The sequence below is a fragment of the Alternaria dauci genome, chromosome 9 (genome assembly GCF_042100115.1).
Source record: "Alternaria dauci strain A2016 chromosome 9, whole genome shotgun sequence".
Classification (NCBI taxonomy): Eukaryota; Fungi; Ascomycota; class Dothideomycetes; order Pleosporales; family Pleosporaceae; genus Alternaria; species Alternaria dauci.
This window is the reverse complement of record NC_091280.1, coordinates 837792-859874: the sequence shown is the minus strand read 5'-3', so window position 1 is coordinate 859874 and position 22083 is coordinate 837792. Positions and strand designations below refer to the sequence as shown.

Below are 22083 nucleotides of genomic sequence, written 5' to 3'. Positions count from 1 at the left end.
ACAATTTCGGCAACACTATACACCTATAATATCGTTCACCAGAGATTCCAGAGATGACTTCCGTTCGTTGGCAAGTATTCCTTCACTTAGACACAACTCATATAACGACAGCAACACACCAAAAAAGCACCTAAACCCTTTGAATCACACTAAAAATGTCACCAACATTCTCCTACACACAAACACCCATAACCTATTACCCCACATCCTACCACCCGTCCCTCCACTACCGCCCTACCATTCCCTCAGACTACCTCCCCAATGACGAATACCGCTACCTAGTAAAACTTCAAGACCGCTCACGTCTAGAATCTCATTTCGCCCAGCCCTCTCTACCCTCTTCTTCCTACATGGTACTCCGAAAAACAGCATATCAAAAACAACCCAACTTGAGTCGCGAATGGCGCACAAAGGTCTCCAAGACTGCACATGCTACGCGCGCGGCATTGGGACCGAGTTTTGATTTCACTGACGAGGGGTATGAGCGTATACAATCAGCGAACAACAATCAAGATGCTTGTAGTAGGTACCATGACGAGAGTGGATACGAAGACTACGTTCCGTCTCGCCGTGTCCACGAGCTCAGCCAGAAATACTGGGATGACGATGACTTATACATGAAGGAGCAGTATCGCAAGAACAGCTATAGTATGCCTTCAGGTAAGCATTTTGATATCATTTCTCTACCACACCCACACCCCAAGCCTATGCTGCTACTGCGCAGAAAGCGGTATGATAGCGGGACGGAGGAGAGTCCTGTGTATGGGCCAACGCCAGAACTGAGTAGCAAATTCGACTGGAGTAGCGATGAAGACGAGCCGCCAAAACGCAGACGTTGGGGGCTTCCTCGTCGGAGTAAAGAAGCTGGATGAGGGGTTGACTTTGTGAGTTGGTCTCCAATGGTGAGTGTAACAGAAAAGCAAGTTCGATGAACAGACAGGGGAGAGAAAGTATACGTGTGGCATATCGCGACCATATATACGGGGATGTAATATACATATTGAAAGGTCTATGCGTGATCGATACTGCTATGGTAAGGACTTGGCTAGTGTGAATAGCACATCCTTCCTCTTTCACAGACCTAGGCAAAGCCGAAGAAGGCCATGTCGTCCGCACCCCGAATGGGCACGGTATGTCCAACATTCTGTGCATAGATACCCTGGACATTAGGACCGTAGATGGTCCTTGTGTAACCGCTTTGAGGGTCGTTGGCCTTTGTGCTCTGCGGCTTGTTATAGTCGTAGCCGAAAACGCCGGCCTGTGTCTCATTAGCCTTCGACTACACCCCAAGTGAGAATGGTATGATCACTTACCCATTGCTTCATCGTCTCCTGGTAGTTTTGCGGGCGCAGGGTACTGTCAGCACTACCGTGGTAGACCTGCATCTTGGGACGAGCACCAGTGTAGCTGGGGTACATGTTCTTGACAACGTTGGCCCAGGCTTCAGGTGTAGCGATGGAGTTACCCTGAGCACAGGTGCTATTCCAGGCGTCGACACCACCTGATGCCGAGACGAAGCAGCCGGCGCTTACGCCCGAGTAGACGATGGCGGCCTTGAAGAGGTCAGGGTAGGTCGCTGCCATGACGTTCTGAAGAGACGTTAGCATGTCAGTCGAAGTAAAGTTTGAAGGAACATACGGTCATCATGGCGCCACTGCTAGAACCGGTAACGAAGACCTTGGAGGCATCCGCCTTGTACTCGCTAAGAGTCCACTTGACCATGTTGGCAATGGTGTTGCTGTCTCCTCCACCCTCGTGGCTAAGCGTTGCCTTGCTGCTAACATCCCAGCAAGTACCAGAGTGAGGCGAGGATGGGTAGATGACAATAAAGCCATACTGCTCAGACAGTGTTTTGTAAGGGCTGCCATTGTAGTAGGCTTGTGCTGTACCAGTGCAGTAGTGAATAGCAACAATGACTCCCGGTGACGCCGCAAGCTTCTTGGGCACGTAGATGTAGAAGCCCGCTTTGGTGGGTGCGGCGCCGAATGAAGTGACTTGGGAGAGCGTGCCAGGCGTCACGGCGCGTTTGCCGAGAGTTGCCGCTGCGGCTACAGATAGGAAGCTGGTGACAGCAGTGAGGAAGCGCATGGTGTTGACTTGAGAATGAACGAGCGAGTTGGTAGTTTTAATTCCCTTGGGATTGGGCACCCTTATAAAGGCCGTCTTCAGCCGAAGCGTGTGTGCGGTTCAAGGGATGCCGTATGCATTGAAAAGGATCTCACCGAAACTAATCAGCAATCAGCAATAGCGGAGATGAGGTCACGCAGTTGGAGAATAAAGTGCTTCTCCCCACATCTTGGGCGCCACAGCATAGATGAAGAGGTAACAGTTGTTATTCGCCATCTCTTTGTGCTTGGAGGGGAACTAAAGGGCTGTAGATTAAAAGCTTGTTTCCATTAATCCCAGCTCGGCAGTGGCTCCACGCGCGGCGTTTCGAACATCTCCCGACCCTTGACCTTTACCATGTGTTTACCCGGTCCGGGGGAATTTCCTGAAATGAACCCACAGATTGTGTAAGCATGCGCCGTACACCTGTAGGCCCCTCAATGCCTGGAAGAATTGTATCAAGCCGTACCGGGTCGGTGTGGATGGCATGAGCGCGTCTGGAATAGGGCCGAGGAGTCTGACAGCGTTCCATAAGCCGGATCCAGCACAAAGCCCCGTTCGAATGGCAAGTTCTCATTCCGCCGTCACTTGTCGCTTTTTTTGTACAATGGAAGCGTATGGATGTGGGCTGCTGGGCGATGCTGGGGCGTCCAACGGTCTGTGGGTGCAAGTTCTGCCATCGCAGACGTCATGCAGCATCTCCATCATCTCCCAGCCCACATGCCGTCTCCTCTTCCCAGTCCGCCGAATGTCAGTCCGCCCATAACACCACCACCGCCTCCTCCACCAATGTTCTTCCCTTCGTTCACCGGTCTCTTGGCTACTCTTCCTTGAGCCCTGACGCCCTGAACGACCTTGTCTAGCTGCGTCTCCACCACCACACCGCCTACTATCATCTCCCCCAATGTCGCATGTAGCGTCTCGAAGTTGAAGATCAGATCTAGCTCGCATACATTTTCGAAAAGGCCGTCGAGCGCCTGTACGAAGACCTGGATGAGATCGAGGAGGGCGAGAGGCGATTCGGTGGATGTGGATATGACGATGAAGTAGAGGGTGGCGTAGTGGCGGTAGGTCACGAGTGACGGTGTGTCGTTGTGAGGCGTCGTGGGCGTGCTAGATTTGGAGCTGCTGGCGAGGAGCGGGGGGAGACTAGACGCGTATTAGGGACGAGTGCGGTTTCAAGGCATGAGGCGACTCACGGCAGGAAGTTGCATGCCGAGTTTGGGCGGTTGGCGACGAGGGTGAAGATCTCGGAGATGAGTCGCTGCTGGACGCTGGTTTCCTGGGCGGGGGTCAGTCGGCCAGTCGGGCAGCGCAATGCTAGCAGACACGTCGTAATACCAGCTGTGTGTAGAACTTGGTCAGGCGCGGCTGGCCGGCGTTGTTGAAGACGAGGACGGCGTTGATCATGGCGGTGATGTTTGGTGGTGGTGGTGGTGTTATTGGCTTAGGACATGTCCCACCCAAAGGATGCGGGGGACACGGGCGAGCCCATGCTCCAAAGCTGCAGCTGCTTCCAGCCCAGGAACAGAGGTCCGCTACTCGCTAACTTACATGACTGCCACTACTGCTTTCACCACCACTGCACCAATTCTATCAATTACTCTCTGCCCATCCCATATCCCATCACAATGAAGCCAGTCACTCGATTTGCTGGCACAGCCATCCGTCGCGCCGCCCGCACTTCGGTCCGCGTCCAGTCGCCCGTCAATTGCATCATCGCTAGCAGAGCCCCAGCTGTCAGCCATGCCGCCCCAGTACGCAGCTTGCACGCATCAATGGGCATGAGAGTGGGCATGATGCCTGACTCAGAGGACCCCAAGCCAAAGGAGAGCGAAGCCCACGACGAGCCTGGCAAGCCGACCGAGCTCTCCATAGAGGAGTTCCACGAGCGCGCAGACCACTACCTGGGCGAGCTGCTGCAGAGGTTAGAGGAGGCTCAGGAGAACGACCCCGCGATTGAAGTAGACTACTCGGCAAGTCGACCCTACACAGCATGCTTCCGCACTTGACACTAATACCTTCGCAGGCCGGCGTCCTTGAAGTCACTTCGCAGCAGAATACCTTTGTTTTGAACAAGCAACCCCCGAACAAGCAGATCTGGCTCAGCTCCCCGATATCCGGTCCCAAGCGCTTCGACTGGGTCATGTCACAAGAGGGCATGGATTTCAAAGAGGGTGGAGGCATCGGCGACTGGGTGTACCTGAGGGACGGCAGCTCGCTGACTGAGATTCTCAGGAAAGAGCTGGGCGTTGACGTCAGTGTTGACGATGAGGTCCCGCGTTAGGATGGACGGGCTATGCTTGGTAGCACACGTCGGAAGACAAGCCCTCTTGTCAGACGAGGGCATACATGATTGAACGGTAGCCAATAGCGAATAGCGACAATGAAGTTTGATTGCGCACGCTCAACTCTGCTTCCCAGGCTGCGGTCGCATAGGATAGCCAACATGCTTCAAACGCCTGATATATGCATTACAACGCCGTAGATGCTGAGAGGCTAGAATAAAGTCCTCTCACGACAGTAGCAAAGTAGGAAGCGGAGGAATCTAGGCGGTAATCGCAACGCTCTTGGGCGCATCGTCGTTCTCTGGCGGGAGGTCGGACTGCAGCATGTTAGTTTTTCGCGTCTGACATGCGAGGACGGGCATAGCGTACGGGATCGAAGATGATGCGTATCATCAGACTACAACTGGGGCAGCGCGCAATGTCTTCTCCGTCGCGCATGTCGTAGATGGAAATCTCAAAGCGGTCGCCACATGGACATGGGTGGTGGTATATTTGCAGTGTCTCGTCGTAGAAACAGTCTTCAATCTCGACCTCGTCGTAGAGGTTCACTTCTCCGTCGTCGGCCATGACTTTGTGGGCGTGGGCGTGGAAAAGAATGAGAGGGTTTGTCGGCGACTGCGAAGGAAGTTGGCGGGGTGGGAACTTTTGCCCGCAGCGCACCTCCGGCACGCTAAGCCCTCGACCTGCATCAGCCCCAGACTACTACCCGAAGCTCCGAACACGTACAGCAACAACGCCGTCTGCCACCTGCACCCTACCATGGGCGCGTGCCTGCCGAATTGATCCACGTCTAGAACCATGGACGATGTCGAGTCGGCGACCGTCAAGCTCGCCGAGCTGCTGCGACACCCGGAGGACCTCGACAAGATACCCGGACTCAAGGCCGAATTCACGCGCAAGAAGGCGGCTGTAGACGGCCAACTCCGCCATGGGCTCAAGGAGCAGCTCGAGCTGACCCAGTCGGGCATGAGCAGCATCACCGAGGGCCAGCGCACCGTCAACCTCATCAAGGAGGAGATGATGAAGATAGACAAGCTATGCGCAGAGGCCCAGAATATGATTCAGGACTTTCCGCACATCAACTTGGTCGCGCAGACGCACAAGAACTTTGAATCCGTCGAGAAGATGCGCAATGACATTGAGGCTTTCGAAGACCGCCTCGAGAACCTCGAGATCCTGCTGGCACAGGACGACCAAGACCCGGCCAACCAGCCCAATCTGTTGCAAGTCCACTACGGCCTGACGCAGCTACGAGACATCCGCGACGAGGCCATGGGCCAGATCAAGAACAGTGACACCTCCACTGAGCTCATTGACAATCTCACACTCGAGAGCGGCGTCACCGTACAAGACCTCTTCGCGCGCCTCGACGACGTCGTAGAGTGGTTTGACAGACATGTCGGAGAGGCGTGCATAAACCTGATACAGCTGGTGCAGACGGACAACGTAGGCATGGTGGTCCGTTTGGCCATCGTGGTTGAGGAAGAGGAGAAGACGGACAAGAAGATCAAGGCCCTGCAGGATGCACAGAGGGAGTTTGGAGACCTGGCGTCTCGCTTCAAGTCCATCACCCAAGGACCCAAGGAACTTCGCGGCTACAAGGAGAAGTTCATCACTTCGATTGAATATGTTTGCAAGGCGGAAATGGACGCAGCCAGAGAAGAGTTTATGCAAGACCCGGATAAGATTGAAAAGTCCTTCAAGTGGTACTTTAACAACCTCAACACAGTCAAGCTGGGTATGGTCGATCTCATGCCGAAGAAGTGGAAGATCTTCGATACATACACAAACATCTACCACAAGCAGATGCACGACTTCCTCATGGAGTTTGCCGACGATGAAGCTCTCGGACCTCAGTACCTGCTAGCTGTCATCAACTGGGTCGACAAGTACTACGTTAAGATGCAGAAACTTGGGTACTCGGAAGAGCAACTGCAGCCGCATGTCATCGATAACCGCAGCCCCGAGCTGATACGTACCTACCGCTCCGTTATTATACAGGCCGTCGACCAGTACATGGAACGCATCAACAACCAAGACAGACAAAGATTCCTGGAGCAAGACAAAACAGCATACGAGACCAACTTTGAAGGCATCACACAAACAAGATCACTGGGAGATATGTGGACACTTTTCAGCCAGAACATCGGTGTCGCCGCCAGTAGTCAGCGCCCTGACGTCGCTGACGGTGTAGTTGACGCCATGTTCCGTGCCCTATTGTCTCGCCAGCGTATATGGACTCAGCTCATTGATGATGAAAAGGCCAAATATCTCGGGCCAAATTTCGTGCAAGACGAGGACGAGACATATGTTTTGCAAGAATGGCTGATTGCGCTCGCAAATGACCAAATCATTTGCATTGACGACGATATCGACGGTAGTGGTGGAGCCTCGTTCTTGACCGTCTTTGAACGTGAAGTCACACCCATCGTCTCGCAAGACTACATGATCGACAAGCTGGCCAGGAACGTGGACGAAGCGAAGAACGGTTATATCGACATTTCATCCCACTGCATACAAGTGTTTAGTGAGCTCATCTTTATTGTCGATCTGAAGCCAGTTCTTTCCAAGTTCTTTACACCGGAATGGTACTCGAGGACTGATATGGCTTCTATCATCACAACCTTCAAAGACTATGTGGAGGAGTTCCTCCCCCGCATTCACCGTTCGCTGCGCGATCTTATTATCGACTCTCTCGCCGACGAACTGCTTGTTCAGTATCTTGGGGCTGTGCGCAACAAGGGTGCCAAGTTTAAGAGAACCGACCAGTTTGCAGCAAAGATGAAAGACGATCTTCTCACAGCATTTGAATGGTTCAGGACATTTGGCGAGCAAGGTGCCGACATCATGCAACGGTGGCGTGCTGTGCAGGAGTTCCTTAAGCTGCTTGAGTGCGACAAGTCGCAAGTGCAGTTTGCATATGTCGAGTTCAAGACGGCCTATCGGGACGTTACTATTACATGGGTGGAAGCTGTATTGAAGACGAGGGACGACTTTGACCGGGGCATGTTGAACGCGGTCAAAGCAAAGGCTGCAGAACCTATCGGAGAAGAATCACCTCCTGATCCGATCATGGGCAGGGTGAAGTAGAGCTGATTTTGGCATTTTTCGGCAGCTGAGGCGTAAGCATGTCTGGCGTTGGAGGTGTCTTGATATTGGGTCAGTGTTGCAGCCACCGGAACGCGGCATCACTAACGACTCTAGAGCCATACGGTATACCCCGGATTTCTGTTCGTTGCTAGATTAGCGAATACGAAGCTCCTCACATCACCTTCTGTCTATATGACGATCAGCTTACCACCGTTTTCTCATCGCAATGCCTTTACTCACCCAGTATGACGTCTGCGACTCCCATCCCTCTGCTCGCCGTCTCCTTCCATGCAAAAAAAAAGCGGATTTGATTGAGACGGAGAGGCAAGATCGACAGGCACATTTCCTGACGCGCGGAGCATTCATGTTCAAGAAAACAGCCTAAGCGGAATTTGGCTAGCGTCAGGGGCCCACCAACGTCTCAGGACGGTGGAAGGCGCCGCATGCTAATATCGTGCCGCTCCTATCAAAATGACCTTCATATGTCGGCCGCTTTGTTAGTTGACGGTTTGATTGGGGCTGTTTCGAAACAACATGTTCACCAAAGACATGTCGTGTGCCTCGATGTGAAAGAATTCAACGACTATGAAACGACAAAAACGACAAAAGCATGTCGCAAAATCATGCGCGCAAACAGAAATCACAAAAAGTCCAGAAAGACGCGCAACACTCCCTCACTACCATCGACGCAATCACACGGCTTTCAAAACTTCAAGCATCGCGCTCCTACCACCCGTCGATCAACCAACACAATCTCCGCTATCGCCCATCCCAACCTGCGAACCCTTTACGTAGCTCGCCAGACCTGTCGTGCAAGGATGTCCCATCCAATCTAGACCCCCAGCTGTGAGGAAATGAATCACTGCAGTCGATCGTTGAGCGAGGCTGGCGCGTCCTAACCCACATGTAATACTACCCTTCCATCTCTCCGTCCCATGACTGCCAATATGAGCCCTGTATAAGACCCTCTGTACCGCCTCATGCCCTACCTTTCATCCTTCTTCATCCTACGATCTCAAATAATCAATAGTACTTAGTTTACTGTTAGCCACTCTTTTCATCTTGCAAGCCAAGTCCAACTATAGTCTTTACTACCCACAACTCGACGTTTGTCTCTTTTTGATACCCATCTTCTTACTTTCACCAACACCTTTCAACAAACCACCAACCATCAACATGCGTTTCTCCATTGTTGCCGCTTCTCTCGTCGCAGCTGTCGCTGCTCAGTACCCCTCTGAGGAGGTCTGCTCTGCTGCCGTCACTATCACCGTCACCGAGTAAGTCTACCCTTGCATCCCCCTGTCATCCTACCACATTCAATCCCATATCGTCTCCAATCAAATCACTAATAACTTCCCCGCAGGACCCTGGCACACACACCCGTCGCCCCCTCCGTGTCCAGCGCCTACTACCCCACCACCACCCCTCTGGCCGCTACACTCTCTTCCTCCGCCCCCGTCATGGGCGGCACCGGCGTTCCTCCCACGGTCCCGGAAGCGTCTTCCGTCGGCACCTTGCCCATCGCTTCCGGCACTGCTGCCCCCAGCGGTAGCGGAACCGGTGCTCCTTACCCCGAGTTCACTGGCGCTGCTTCCGGCTTCAAGGTCGGCGGTGCGCTTGCCGGTGTCGGTGCTGTCGCTGCTCTTTTCTTGTAGAGAGTGGAACTGGTGTCAAGGAGAGGAGAGGAGAAGGGAGATTGTTGATACGATACCCTAGGGGATAGAGATACCGTTCTTTGTGTAGTTTTCTGAATTGATGTGGCTCGAGCCGCATGTGGCTTTGCTTTGTGTGAGATTTCTCCACCTGATATTGAGATCGTGATTGGAAGTGATGTAATTACAGATGTGAGAAAGAATCGATGAAACTTGCTGGGAGAGATCTTGATAAATAGTTTTTCGTTTTCGTCATCAACGGCGCATCCATTGAAATGCTATATCTATAAAATACTACAAGCGAGCAGAGCATAAAAACTATGACCTCCTCATTTTCTTGACTTTACGTTGTATTTTCCTCCACAGAATCCTGAAACCACCACCACTACCGTCGCCCCTATTTTTCTTCATTAATTTATGACTGGGTCTACGGATCATTTCCTTGTTCACTCTTTCCCTCAGCAGCTGCTGCGACGGTGGCACGTAATGCGACGGTGGCGGGTAGTAGTCAAAGTCCTGCCCATTGATAACTGGCAATGCGCCTTGGATCTCTGGTCCCAACACCAACTCGTCAACATTCTCTCCTTGTCTTGGTGCCGATTCAACCTGTTCCGACTGCTCGGGTTGTTCGACAGCGATACCTGGTTCTATATCAACATTGAGCAGTTCTTCATGCTCTCCAGCATAAAAGTCCATATCATTGGGCAGAATGTCACTTAGGCGCGTCGTCTGTGGTTCCAGATGGCCCTCCACAGCTGTCTCCGCAGTGGACAGATTTGAGTTAGTAGATGAGTGAGCAGACATTGATGAGTTGGGATTGATACTATCACCATAGAAGCTACGCGGTGTCGGGTAGGCTGGGAGGGTTGATGTGGGCGTGGAGAAACAGCGATGTTGGAAAAGAGGAAGTGGTGGTGATGGAGGCAGGATCGGAGAATCGTCGCGAGATCTTTTTGAGCTCAGAGACGGAGTGGCGCTGAAGAGAAAATTCTGACACCCGGAAAATGGGGGCAGGGTAGGTGAGTTGATGTGGAAGGTAGTGGTCGTGGGCGTTGGACTGAGGAGGAAGGTCAGTTGAACTGGGGAATTTGTGGTGATAGTCATGTCCTGACGAGGTCGTCGCATCGTCAACGTTTTTTGCACGGACTTGACTACGGGCCGTCGAGGAATGATGGACGAACGGATGATGGGGCAATGGGCGAGAGGTTAATGGATCGTTGGTGTAAGTGGTTTTACCTGGGACGGTACCTTCCAGGGAAGAGATGCCAGTCGATAAAGAATAAGTGCTGCGTAGATGTACATAGGAGCTGAGTTTGTATGATAGAAAACACTTATAGTATTCTCGTGACATCAGTAGCAAAGAGCAAGTTTGAGAAGCGCATTGTTTTACGGAAGATGCGCAGAACAAAGGCTTGACAAGTGTAGTAGATTCCACATCTGTGAAGAAGACAAAGACTCCATTATTCTTGATTTGACAGCCGTCAATGAGGTTGAGGCACTGTACCTATGTAGCTCAAAGTAGATACAAAATCCGACACAGGATGGAGTTAACCCAGGTACAAGGGACTGGCTATTCTTGACCAATGTCTCCACTGCTTCTCATGACCGAGTTCAAATCATGTATCATCATCGCCTGTCCAAGCCTTCGTTTTAGACAGCCGTAATCTGACGGCATCAGCAATCTGATTGCCTCGACTTTGCACTTTGTCAAGGACCCGAAGTACAACTTTTCGCACGACAGGCTTATCTACTTCGTTCCTTCCAGAATAGTAAGATGAGCTCGTTCCTTGGTTGATATACTGTTTGGCACATTGAAAGCCAATCAAGGTTGTATCGCATTCGTGATTGGGCACTTGTATGGTATCAGAATCGGTATTGGATTCAGTTTGTGTGAGGCGCTGCCTGTCGCGATCCTTGTAATTGTGCTGGTAGGGGTTGCCAATAGTTGGGCGTATTGACTGTACGTACGAGCTATCAGACTCGTAGCTGCGCTGATTGAGCTCTTGATTCTGGGCACTCCGGTCTTCATATACAGTTAGCGTTGAATCAAGTTCTACGATGGTATCTTCAGAGCTGGACGACGAAGACGAAGGCCGTGCAGGTTCATCCGGAGAGACAGAATAGACATCTTGCGTGATGTTGCGCCAGACATGTTCTGTAGAGACAATATCTGGGTTGGTAGGGTTTCTAGCATGGCGTGTCGGGACTGGCTCGGGTTCTTGGAAAGATTGCGAAGGCACTGGAAGAAAGCGGTTGGTGTTATATCGCCGACGTTTCTCGATGGTGACTGAATCCTGACAGGTGGAAGACCGACTGACTGAAGCAGAGGGAACCGGTCCAAAGTGCGGAAGATTACTGATACCTGCAGTAGAGTACCCATTGGTTGTAAAAGCGGGTGTTACCATTTCACCCTCCTGATGTTCACCTGCTTGGAAAGCAGCGCGGAGATTCCTATTAGATGTCGCACGTGGAATATGACACGCTTCCATATGTGCAACTTCTTGTCTGCGCCTCATGCCATCCAAACTGCCCCTTTGTTGAGTTGTCATGTTGCTGGTCGGATGACGTCTTAGAATGCAGTTAGAAGCAACCATTGTAGCTTTCCCATTAAATATGCGGAAAAGTACATGGTGAATGTGCTACGCATACAGCGTTGAGAGAGCGACCATTGGCGCGAGAAAAAAAGGTGAAAGATCGGATGTACACTAGATGGAGGTAGAAGAAGCATCAGGGGATTTAAAAGATCAAGATGGTCTAGACCAAGATGAATTTCGATGGATGATGAGGATAGAACGCGCTTCAGACTGGAAGAAACAAAATGAGGAACATCCAACTATTTCCGGCCGCGAGCAATTTGCGTCCAGATATCGTCCCTCCCGGTCTCAAAACTCTGCTCTTCCTTAGTAAGAGGTGTAAGAAATGGGAAACGATCCATGCTCACTACCTTTTTTTCACCCGCTTTCGAATTCGTGACCGTCATAGTTTTAGGGCGCGGCAAGTTCCTAGACCTGCCGTAAGAGTCATGACGATCAAACCCGTGGCAGTAAGTCTTAGAGAAGGGTTCGCGCATTCTGTCCCTCGCTGCATCCACACTGAGTTCCCCGTCGACTTTGAAGTGAGTGCGGAGATTGGAACAACTACTCACGAGGCGAACACCGTTTGATGTAGCATTGCGAAGTTCCATTGTACGCTCATCATCGGCAGCTTCTTCGGCGGGGTCCATGCTCCTCGCCATCCTCTGCTTCCATTCACGCAATGCCTCCTCTTCGCTCAATTCAGCTGGATTGGCTGTGGATTGGATGGCAGTGGTCGACGCACACGGTCCATTCGGACTAGGTATACGGTCGGCATCGTATGTATTCGTATGCAGAGCCACTTGACCCTGTGCGTCGTGTTCATGACCTGCTTGCATCAGTGTATACGGGGGCGCCGTTCCAATCAGATGTTGAGGCTGCGGCAGTGACGAGTCTGAAGGTGCAATGCGATGAGTGGGCTGTGTAGGAACTATGGTTATGTTACTCCAATCTCCCATGATATGTATAGCCCGTTTTTCTGGCTCTGATAGTTCCTCGTTGGTGAGGCCAGGAGTGCGATATGTAGGTATGGCGTGTCTAACAACCAAGTTGCTCTGCTCCAGTTGTTCTATAGTGAGGCCCTCATCTTGGAAAACAAGACGAAGACTGTGTCTATTAACCATATCTTTCCGCTCTAATGTCTCGCTTGTGAGGTGAGTCGCGCTTCAGGTATGTTTGTACCGTTAGTCTCAATGGAATCTGTCTTGGAGAGTCGAAGGTGCGCGATTCACTTTCCTTACGGCTGGTTTCTGGATTGAAAAAGATGGCCTGAAGTTGTGCGACGCAAGACTGGGGATGGTTTGTTGCGGTGGATAGGATCGCCGTTGAGATCTAAGATCGCAGCGTAGATTTTTTCTGGTTGGCTAGGGTCAGGATGAACAAAAAGTTGCCCGTTTGCTCTGCGGCGAAGCTGTGGATAGTGATCAGATTGTGATGGTTGGCTGTCAAGCTTTGGGATTATAGCGTCCAGGTGGTGTGTGTTAGATTTCATGTCGAGAGATTTATGAAAATGTTGTGATATCAGCGCTGAGAAAAAAAGAAGATTGTATCGTGAGGTGACAGCGCGCTGTGCATACTTGACGTAACAAGCCTTCACAGCTGGGAGTGTCTCTGACTGATGACAAGGCTGAGACGTGTCTGAGACCACCAGAATGACTGCTTGTATGCAGTGTGTTTGTTCCCACGACATGCAAACCAACGGCGTCTGCGAAAGCGAATATATTGAAGAGATGTAACCTTCGTGTAGATTGTCGTAAGTAAGGTATCAACGCCACCTAGATGAACGCCTATGCGTGAATCCCATTTTGGATGATCGGACGCGCCAAGCAGTTTGGTTCGCGGGCCGTCGTAGACTGTACAAATAATACGAACCTCCCCTTCAACCCTCAGCGCCGGCTCTTGAGTCCTGCCCGCGCGGCAGTTGATCGTCGCTCCGGTTTTGATTCATCTCCGCTCTCGGAATCGCCCTCTTCCAGATCGTCACTCATGGGTTCCGACATATCCTCGCCCTCGTCATCGTCCGTCTCTTCCGCCTCGTCGTCGATGAGGTCTTCATCGGAACCTTCGCTGCCCTCGTCGGAAACGTCGTCCATCTCCATGTTCAGGCCCATGTCGTCTGAGGAGCTATCGTCGTCCTCATCCATCTCTGCGCGCGCTCGTTTCGGGGTTGTAGTGGCGCCATCGACAGACTCGTCATCGGAGACGTAGTCGTCCTGACCCTCGACGTAGACTAGCGCTTCGTCGGCATCGTCGTTGGCGGCTTGGTTTCGTTTCCTCAGATCAAGTTGAGCTTGGAGCATATCCAGGCGCCCCTTCAACGACATGAGCGGCATGAGACCGCTCGAGCGCTCTTTCAAAACTTTGTTGAGTGCGGTCAGTTGCTTGACGATGTGTGGCTGGGAAGCGAGGTATCCACCGTGGGCCTGCAGATCTGTCAGTTGATGCTTCGTTCAGTTCGGACGCGGATTGCTTACAGCAAGACTCCATTGTACCCAAGCCATCAACATGCCAGCCCGGCCAGGGCTTCGGTGAAGTCGCTCAGCCAACCTCTGCAACAATGTGCCAACCAGCGGCGAAGGTAACCGCTCTACCGTAGCGTATACTGACTCTACATCCACAACCTGGAGACATGAATCGAGGAGCTCCTTGTCGTTGGTGCGCAGGGCTTGGGTCAGGACAGTGCCGAGAGAGTTTGCATTTGGCGGTGCCAGAGGGCGGTTCTTGGTCGTCGCCACTGCGCGCTCCGGGTTGGGGTCGAATGCGTCTTCGACGCTAATGATTCGTGATTCCTGGACAGGCTCAGGGCCTTCTGCGCGCAATCGGTCCCCGAATGTAAGCTCTTCCGGCTCCGCAGCATTGTCCTCGTCGGCAGCGGCGCCGTTTTGTGTGGGATCCTCGTGCTCGCTGTCCGAATCGTCTTCACTCTCCTCCTCGGCGCTGCTGATTTCAATGACGTCTGCATCTGCCATGTGCGCATCGGCGGGTCCCTGGATAACAGCAGTGGCGTCGTCGACTCTGTCTGCCCGCGCATTCTTTGGGCTGTTTGGCTTTGCTGTGGGCTTTGCCGCATTTCCATTCACTAGTGCTTTGAGGCCATTTTGGCGGACGGTCGCAGAGGATTGCGCCAACTTGGGCTTCTTCGCCGGCCGGCGGTCGTGGCTCTTCGGGGTTGCTACTGCGGCAGGCATTTTCGTAGGCACAGTGGATGTCGAGGGGTCGCTGGCTGGGGCGCGGGGATGGCCTTGACCGGAAGTTTGTTCAAGGCTGTGGTGTTGCAGCCTGAAGCAATGCGCAAGATGCAAGTGGTCGCAAAAAATTTGGAAAGAGCGAATTACCCACCCCTGCACGCACGGGCCCCGTTGACAGGGATCATAGTGCAGAGCTGTCGAGCTCGCTGCGACGCGTCGACGGCATCCGTTCCAGCAACAGAGTCATCGGCAGGGCAGCAGCGCGGTGCAAGTTGGGCGCGCAGGTGTCGGAAAAGAGTCGACAACCCAGCAGCGGGCGGCGTTGCGGGTGCAGATGGTCAAGTGGTGGGCAAGGACACGTACCCCGTCCAGGTTAGTGGCAGGTCAGGGGCTGCTGCGAGGCTTGGCTCGGAGATGGAAGGGCCGGGCTACTTAACCCCAATGCCTCTCCCCTCGCGTCTGTCTTCGACGTTCTTGAGTCCATTTTCTTGATCTGCCTCCAATCAATACGCGCCTGCTCCCCATCACCCAACCTTACTTGCACTCCCCCGCCACACCTCCGTCACCAGTCCGAGATCCGTCACATCTCGACAAAAAGTGCTAGGCTGCTGCACCGACTAAACCCGACATAATTAATATTGCGCATCCATCCCCCCCGTCTGTCTGCACCCGCTTGACACTAGCGCTCACCGCCCGCCCGTCTGAGCATCCAGCCCACCGTCACCATCCGTGCACTACATCGCCAACGTTTGTGTTGTTGTCGCACATCTTGACAGAGGGCGCACAGCTGCACCACGCCGTTATTGCCTCTGCCTCCTACGCGCTTGGCCCACCTTAACAAACGTGTCGGCGATATAAAGTCTGACTCATCACCGCCCGCCGCCCACTCTTTGATACCTCGCCGCCGCCACCATCTGGTACGTAGTCACGTGCGTTTCAGCCTCTGCAACATATATTCCTCACTACCCCTCCTGATCCCTCGCGTCACTTTACCGACGCTAGCCTCACCCTCCGACCCCACCTCCAACCCAGACGCGCCCACATCCTCAGCTCTCTCACTGCCGTGTCCGTCGTCAACACGCGTATTCTTGCGCAGTCGCGTGCGCCCAAAATGGCAATCGCTAACAACCCCAGATTAGCAACAACATCAACCACAACAAATCCTCTGTCAGCCGTGCGCAAACCCGCCTTTCACTTTCATGGCCCTATGGCAGTAATGACATCTCCCTCTGTCGACTCAACCTCCCTGGACCTTAAGGCGAGCGCTTTTGCGCCGGCAGACGCAATGGCGGTAGACACCGAGGCAAACGGGTAGGTTGCGCTTCCCTTTACTCTCCATCACGCCTCCTCTCTCACCTTGTGCCACCTGCTGATGCCTAGTAGCGTTCACGATGTGCTCTTCGACGACCCAGAACCAAAGACAGCTCTCAACGACACCGCGCAATCAAAACCAACCACCAACGGCAATCACGTAGACATGGACTCATCAGCGCCTGCAGTCGAGCCCGCCGTCGAGCCCACCACCAACGTTTCCGCTGGAATTGACGGTGTCGCACAGTTTCTGCCTGACAGTCAGCAAGACAACAACTCTTTGTTTGGCGACGAGGATACTGGCGTTACAGTTGCCAGCGCTGTAGAAGCGCCGACTTCAGACGTGCGCGATGAACCCGCGACTGCCGAAGAGCTCTCGTCAGCGACCCAGGCAACAGCCACTAGCACCCAAGAAGTACCGGAGACGCAGATTGTCGCCAAAGAGGAAGCGCCGGCTGAAGACAGCATGGACATCACCACCGATGCACCTGCCGAGTCGAAACCTACAGAGTCATCCGGAGCGCCTACGAAGCCGATGCATGATTTGACGATCAAGACCGGCAGTGATGTGGCTACCGCGCCCCCGTCTGTTGCTGCGCAGTCTCCAGCGATTGTAGATCGTGAGATGGAAGATGCCCCGTCCTCAGGCAAAGTCCGCCCTCGCGAGGATGATGATGACGACATCCCCGACGCGAAGCGCACGAAGACCGACGAAGAGACTAGTGCTCAAACCCACTTCAAGCTCCCAGAGTTGCCCGGCCAAACAGAGCAACCCAGCACAAATGGCGGTACTCCAGGACCGGCTTCCGACTCTGCACACGAGGCGTCAGGTGTTCACAAGGCTGTTGACTGGGAAGAATGGCCAACCACTCCGATGACAGACGCACAGAACAAGTTTCTTCTTGAGCGGATAAGGAACACGAAGAAGATCAAGGTTTCAATAGCGTTCAAGGATCCTGTTGACCCCGTAGCCCTCAACATCCCAACTTACCCTGACATTGTCAAGAATCCCATGGACTTGACCACTATGGAACACAAGCTGAAGGACAAGAAGTACACTTACGTAAGGGATTTCATGGCAGACCTTGATCAGATGATTACCAACAGCGAGCTTTTCAACAACAAGCAACATCCCGTAACTCAGGCAGGATACAACCTCCGCGCTTACTTTTTGAAAGGCATGGGTAAAATGCCCCGCGGTGCTGCTGCTGAAGAGCCACCCAAGCCGGCAAAGGCAAAGAAGCCATCAGTAAACGCTTCGTCAAAGGCTCGACGTGAGTCTCGTGTTGCACCGCCTCATGTCAAATCTCCTGCTGTCGCTACTCCTGCAGCAACCTCACCTCAGGCTGCTTGGCCTCTGCAGCAAGACGGCACGCCGCTAATTCGACGTGATTCGTCTACTGCAGACGGTCGCCCAAAGCGGGAGATTCATAGGCCTTCGAAGGACTTGCCTTACACGAGCGCAAAGCCGAGAAGGAAGAAGTTTGCCCAAGAACTCAAGTTCTGCGAGTCTGTGCTTACCGAGCTCATGAAGCCAAAGTACAGTGCAATTACTTACCCGTTCGTTGCTCCGGTAGACCCTGTGGCGCTCAACATTCCATCCTATCTCAAGATCATCAAGAAGCCAATGGACTTTGGTACGATCGAGAAGAATCTGAAGAATGGCGTCTACCAGAGTGCCAAGGACTTCTACGCGGATGCGCAGCTCGTGTTTCAGAATTGCTACAAGTTCAACCCTGAAGGTGACGCCGTCAATCAGATGGGACACAAGATGGAGGAACTCTTCGAGAGCCTGTGGAAGGAAAAGGCGGACTGGCTCGCCCAGCACGCGCCTGCTCCCGAACACTCGCCCAGCGACATGTACTCTGATGAAGATGACGAGGAGGACGAAGACGAAGAGGAGATTGACCCCGCTCAGGCGCAGTTTCTGGCGATCCAGAAACAGATTGCACAACTGAACGCCACAGCGCAACAACTTCTGCAGCAGCAAACTGGTGGCAAACGTGCCTCGCCCAAATTGCCTGGCAAGAAGAAGAAGAACGCGGCGCAACCGACAAAGCGGAAGAGTCTTCCACTTGCGGTGCCTCCCCCTTCCAAGCCTATCAAGGCTGCACCGGTCAAGAAGGCCAAGGCTCCTGCGCCTCTAAGTTTTGCTCAGAAACAGGAAATCTCCGAAGGCATCAGTACGCTTGGCGATCTTGATATGCGGAAGGCAGTCCAAATCATCAGGAATGGCTGCCCGCACCTCGCGACCGTGAATGATGACGAGATGGAGCTCGACATGGATGAGATCAACGATGATACGCTCCGGGAGCTGTTGAGGTTTATCAAGTCTCTGCGCGGTCCCAAGGGAGGTGTCGTGGCCGATGATGACTTTGAGCCACCCAGGCAAGTGACGAAGCAAGCGGCGGCCAGGCCGAAGAAGAATAAGCCCATGGGCAAGAGTGAACAGGAGGACAACATGCGCAAGATTCAGGAGAAGCTGCAGTCGTTCCAGGGTGGTGGTGGTGCATCGGGATCCAGCCAGTCTCCGCCTGGTGAGTTGTCAGTGCGTGCGCGTCTCAATCATCAACTAACCTTTGCAGTGCATGATGCATCCAGCGACGATGACGACGAGTCCAGCGGCTCCGAGAGCGAGGAAGAGTAATCTTCTCCGACAGTAGTCCTCTTGTTTTCGCGTGAAGTCCTGGTTCGATTCTTGGTCCGATCTCCTTCCTTCTTCTTTGACATGATCGAACATGGGCATCTTGCCTTCTTCTTCTTGATACTGCGGTCGGTGCGCATCGGGCGTCGTTAGCCATGACAAGAGATCTGAGGCAAACATGAAAGCTTGCTCGAGCTTGCAGGCGCTCACTTACCACCAAACCCACACACACAACCAACGAACACATCGATGTATAGTATTCTCTTGCCCACCGACCCACCTTAGAGGTGCCATGATCATGGTACCAATGCCGACAACGGATTACGAGTGACGAGGTTTGTCTTTTTAGGTCCTTTTGGTCGAAGACAGGCATGGGCTGCCCGCTGTAACAAGCATTTGGCGTGGTGGTTCTTCCGAAAATGGGGGACATGCGAGTAGTCTTTTGCTGTATGAATATGCTGCTCGGGTCGGCGGCCAGAATAAAATCCAGATAATATTGCTAAATGTGCGCGGTGCCTCGGTGTGTGATGTTCCATGGTCTTTGGTCTTGGCTCGGTAGTGTACTCGAGAGTGGATGAGACTAATCAGGCGAGGCGGGACTCTGAGAAAATCGCCATCGAGGGAGTTGTGTATCCCGTGGCGTCTTGCGTGCGTACATGCATGGTACATGTATCATGGCCCAGGGGCGTTTCGTGGAATACTCCGTGTCCCGTTAGGGTGAGGAAGCGGCCGTTAGTTGTTCGGGAGAGGAGGTTCCGAGGGGGGGAATGTCAGTGATAGCAGTGCTCAGGGCGCGAACATGTGCTCCTCGAAGTAGTGTGGCCTGTAGCAATGTCAGTATTCGGCACAGTAGGAGGAGGGTCAGATACCGTACGTTCTGCTGGCCCTTGGCCTACGCAGTGACCCTGACTGTGCCGCCGTGTGACTGTCACTGATAGGCGACGCCATGGAGGAAGGAGCGATGGTCGAGCACCCCCTTCGGAACATGACAGCTAGCGGAGATGCAGAGAGCGATGCGGTGGTGAGCGAGCGTGCAGTATTGCGGGCAGCCCTGTGTTCTGGCCTGGGACCGTGAATGCCCTGCTGCTGTGAGTGGAGGTGGAGGGTGGGGATTGAAGCGGGTGACTGACATGGAGCACCGGCGTTGTGGTCGACGCGCTAGCTGTGCCTTTCGCGACCTCCCATCCCTCCCAAAACTTCGAGCTCAAGACAGCCAAAACAACGCGCGCGCCCACCCATTCACACCATCGCCACACCGCCTACTCGAGCACGGCCGCCATCCCAATACCAACCCATTATCGTTTGATAGAATTGCGTGCTTGCGACACCGAAAATGACGACGGTGCCTGTCAGCGAAGTCAAGAACACGCACGATCGCTCAGCCAGAACCGCGGCGCATTCCCACATCAAAGGCCTTGGCTTATCAAGTGATGGACGCGCAACTCCCGCAGCTGGTGGCTTCGTCGGTCAGGCTGCAGCACGAGAGGTACTTGCAACTTTGGCCCGCTGCTTCAGCCTAGGTACTAACCAGCGCAGGCGTGTGGTCTAGTCGTCGACCTTGTCAAAGCGAAGAAGATGTCGGGCAGAGCCGTGCTACTTGCAGGTGGCCCCGGGACCGGAAAGACTGCGTTAGCATTGGCTGTCAGCCAGGAGCTGGGTACCAAGGTGCCGTTCTGTCCGATTGTCGGCAGCGAGATCTACTCTGCAGAGGTGAAGAAGACCGAGGCGCTCATGGAGAACTTCAGGAGAGCAATAGGTGCGCATTCACTCAATCTGCGGGCATGCGAGGCACTAACACTTTGCGCTAGGTCTTCGCGTCAAGGAAACCAAGGAGGTCTACGAGGGCGAGGTGACGGAGCTGACACCCGAGGAAGCTGAGAACCCGCTTGGAGGCTACGGCCGCACCATCTCGCATCTCCTCATCAATCTCAAGTCCGCCAAGGGCACAAAGAAGCTGCGACTCGACCCATCCATATACGAGGCTATACAGAAGGAGCGCGTCCGTCTAGGCGATGTCATCTATATCGAAGCCAACACGGGTGCTGTAAAGCGTGTCGGGCGATCAGATGCCTACGCGACCGAGTTTGACCTAGAGGCAGAGGAGTACGTTCCTATACCAAAGGGTGATGTGCACAAGAAGAAGGAGATTGTTCAGGACGTCACTCTGCACGACCTAGATGTCGCCAACGCCCGGCCGCAAGGTGGACAGGACATTATGAGCATGATGGGGCAGTTGATGAAGCCCAAGAAGACGGAGATTACAGAGAAGCTGCGGTTGGAGATCAACAAGGTCGTCAACAGGTACATTGACCAAGGTATCGCGGACCTGGTGCCTGGTGTACTCTTCATCGATGAGGTAAGATGTGACTTTGCAAAGTTTGGATTCGACTAACATGCGCAGGTTCACATGCTCGACCTCGAGGCTTTCACGTTCCTGAATCGCGCCCTCGAGTCTCCCCTGTCACCTCTTGTCATCCTCGCATCGAACCGCGGCAACACACATATTCGTGGTGGAGAGAACCTGCCTCCTTCGGCACACGGCATCCCGACCGATCTGCTCGCACGTCTCCTCATCATCCCAACACACCCTTACGGACCTGCAGAAATCAAGTCGATCATCTCCACGCGCGTCACAACCGAGAAACTCAACATCTCAGGACCAGCCAAGGAGAAGGTCAGCGCCCTTGGTGAGAAGATCAGTCTGCGATACGCGCTGCAACTCCTGGCTCCCGCGAGTGTACTGGCAGAGGTCAATGGAAGGGAGAACAAGCAAATCGAGGTGGACGATGTGGAAGAATGTCAAAACTTGTTCTTGGATGCGGGAAGGAGTGCGCGGGCACTTGGCGAGACGAATGGATACATTGCGTAGAGTATGTGCTGTAGTTTTGTACGATAGCCCGGCGTTTGGATGCAGAGGATGGTCGGTGTTTCTGGCCCAGAAGTGACGATGGCTTTCTGAATAGTTAGACACAACAAGCACTGGGGATTTTGATATCACGAAAATAATTCGGAATACAGTGTGATCACAATGGAAGGCTGTAGAAGAGAAAAGTGATGTATGTCGACGATGAACGAAAATCCGACCTCCGTTGCCACTGCAGGGCTCCGATTGGCTCCGTCAAGCCGCGGTCCCGATCGATAGTCAACGAGGTCGTTCTTCGCCATCGACTCACAAACAGCTTCCACCACACTCGCGACAGACTTTGCACGATATATTCCTCTCTCTTTCAA

At 53.3% G+C, this 22083-nt stretch overlaps 9 protein-coding genes across 9 annotated transcripts; 5 read left to right on the top strand and 4 right to left on the bottom strand.

Moving 5' to 3' along the window:
- Window positions 1-1081: 1081 nt before the first annotated feature.
- ACET3X_008989 (uncharacterized protein) lies at window positions 1082-2088 on the bottom strand (the record flags this gene model as incomplete). Its single annotated transcript, XM_069455134.1, has 3 exons — window positions 1082-1258; window positions 1314-1589; window positions 1639-2088. 3 exons carry the CDS (start codon window positions 2086-2088, stop codon window positions 1082-1084), a joined length of 903 nt encoding a protein of 300 aa, XP_069303066.1.
- A 722-nt stretch (window positions 2089-2810) lies between these two features.
- Window positions 2811-3516, bottom strand: ACET3X_008988 (uncharacterized protein; the record flags this gene model as incomplete). Its single annotated transcript, XM_069455133.1, has 3 exons — window positions 2811-3255; window positions 3306-3388; window positions 3448-3516. 3 exons carry the CDS (start codon window positions 3514-3516, stop codon window positions 2811-2813), a joined length of 597 nt encoding a protein of 198 aa, XP_069303065.1.
- A 221-nt stretch (window positions 3517-3737) lies between these two features.
- ACET3X_008987 (uncharacterized protein) lies at window positions 3738-4393 on the top strand (the record flags this gene model as incomplete). The annotated part of the gene is made up of 2 exons (XM_069455132.1): window positions 3738-4082; window positions 4136-4393. 2 exons carry the CDS (start codon window positions 3738-3740, stop codon window positions 4391-4393), a joined length of 603 nt encoding a protein of 200 aa, XP_069303064.1.
- Window positions 4394-4654: 261 nt separating this feature from the next.
- Window positions 4655-4961, bottom strand: ACET3X_008986 (uncharacterized protein; the record flags this gene model as incomplete). The annotated part of the gene is made up of 2 exons (XM_069455131.1): window positions 4655-4711; window positions 4764-4961. The coding sequence occupies 2 exons, from the start codon at window positions 4959-4961 to the stop codon at window positions 4655-4657; spliced, it is 255 nt and encodes an 84-aa protein (XP_069303063.1).
- A 231-nt stretch (window positions 4962-5192) lies between these two features.
- On the top strand, window positions 5193-7484 carry ACET3X_008985 (uncharacterized protein; the record flags this gene model as incomplete). Its single annotated transcript, XM_069455130.1, has 1 exon — window positions 5193-7484. One exon carries the CDS (start codon window positions 5193-5195, stop codon window positions 7482-7484), a length of 2292 nt encoding a protein of 763 aa, XP_069303062.1.
- Window positions 7485-8660: 1176 nt separating this feature from the next.
- On the top strand, window positions 8661-9139 carry ACET3X_008984 (uncharacterized protein; the record flags this gene model as incomplete). The annotated part of the gene is made up of 2 exons (XM_069455129.1): window positions 8661-8761; window positions 8848-9139. 2 exons carry the CDS (start codon window positions 8661-8663, stop codon window positions 9137-9139), a joined length of 393 nt encoding a protein of 130 aa, XP_069303061.1.
- Window positions 9140-13595: 4456 nt separating this feature from the next.
- On the bottom strand, window positions 13596-14897 carry ACET3X_008983 (uncharacterized protein; the record flags this gene model as incomplete). The annotated part of the gene is made up of 2 exons (XM_069455128.1): window positions 13596-14132; window positions 14184-14897. The coding sequence occupies 2 exons, from the start codon at window positions 14895-14897 to the stop codon at window positions 13596-13598; spliced, it is 1251 nt and encodes a 416-aa protein (XP_069303060.1).
- A 482-nt stretch (window positions 14898-15379) lies between these two features.
- On the top strand, window positions 15380-19341 carry ACET3X_008982 (uncharacterized protein). The gene is made up of 4 exons (XM_069455127.1): window positions 15380-15814; window positions 16032-16208; window positions 16281-18745; window positions 18794-19341. Exons 2-4 carry the CDS (start codon window positions 16105-16107, stop codon window positions 18853-18855), a joined length of 2631 nt encoding a protein of 876 aa, XP_069303059.1. The 5' UTR covers window positions 15380-15814; window positions 16032-16104; the 3' UTR covers window positions 18856-19341.
- Window positions 19342-20049: 708 nt separating this feature from the next.
- Window positions 20050-21868, top strand: ACET3X_008981 (uncharacterized protein). The gene is made up of 4 exons (XM_069455124.1): window positions 20050-20338; window positions 20389-20608; window positions 20661-21208; window positions 21254-21868. Exons 1-4 carry the CDS (start codon window positions 20186-20188, stop codon window positions 21719-21721), a joined length of 1389 nt encoding a protein of 462 aa, XP_069303058.1. The 5' UTR covers window positions 20050-20185; the 3' UTR covers window positions 21722-21868.
- The last annotated feature ends 215 nt before the right edge of the window (window positions 21869-22083 follow it).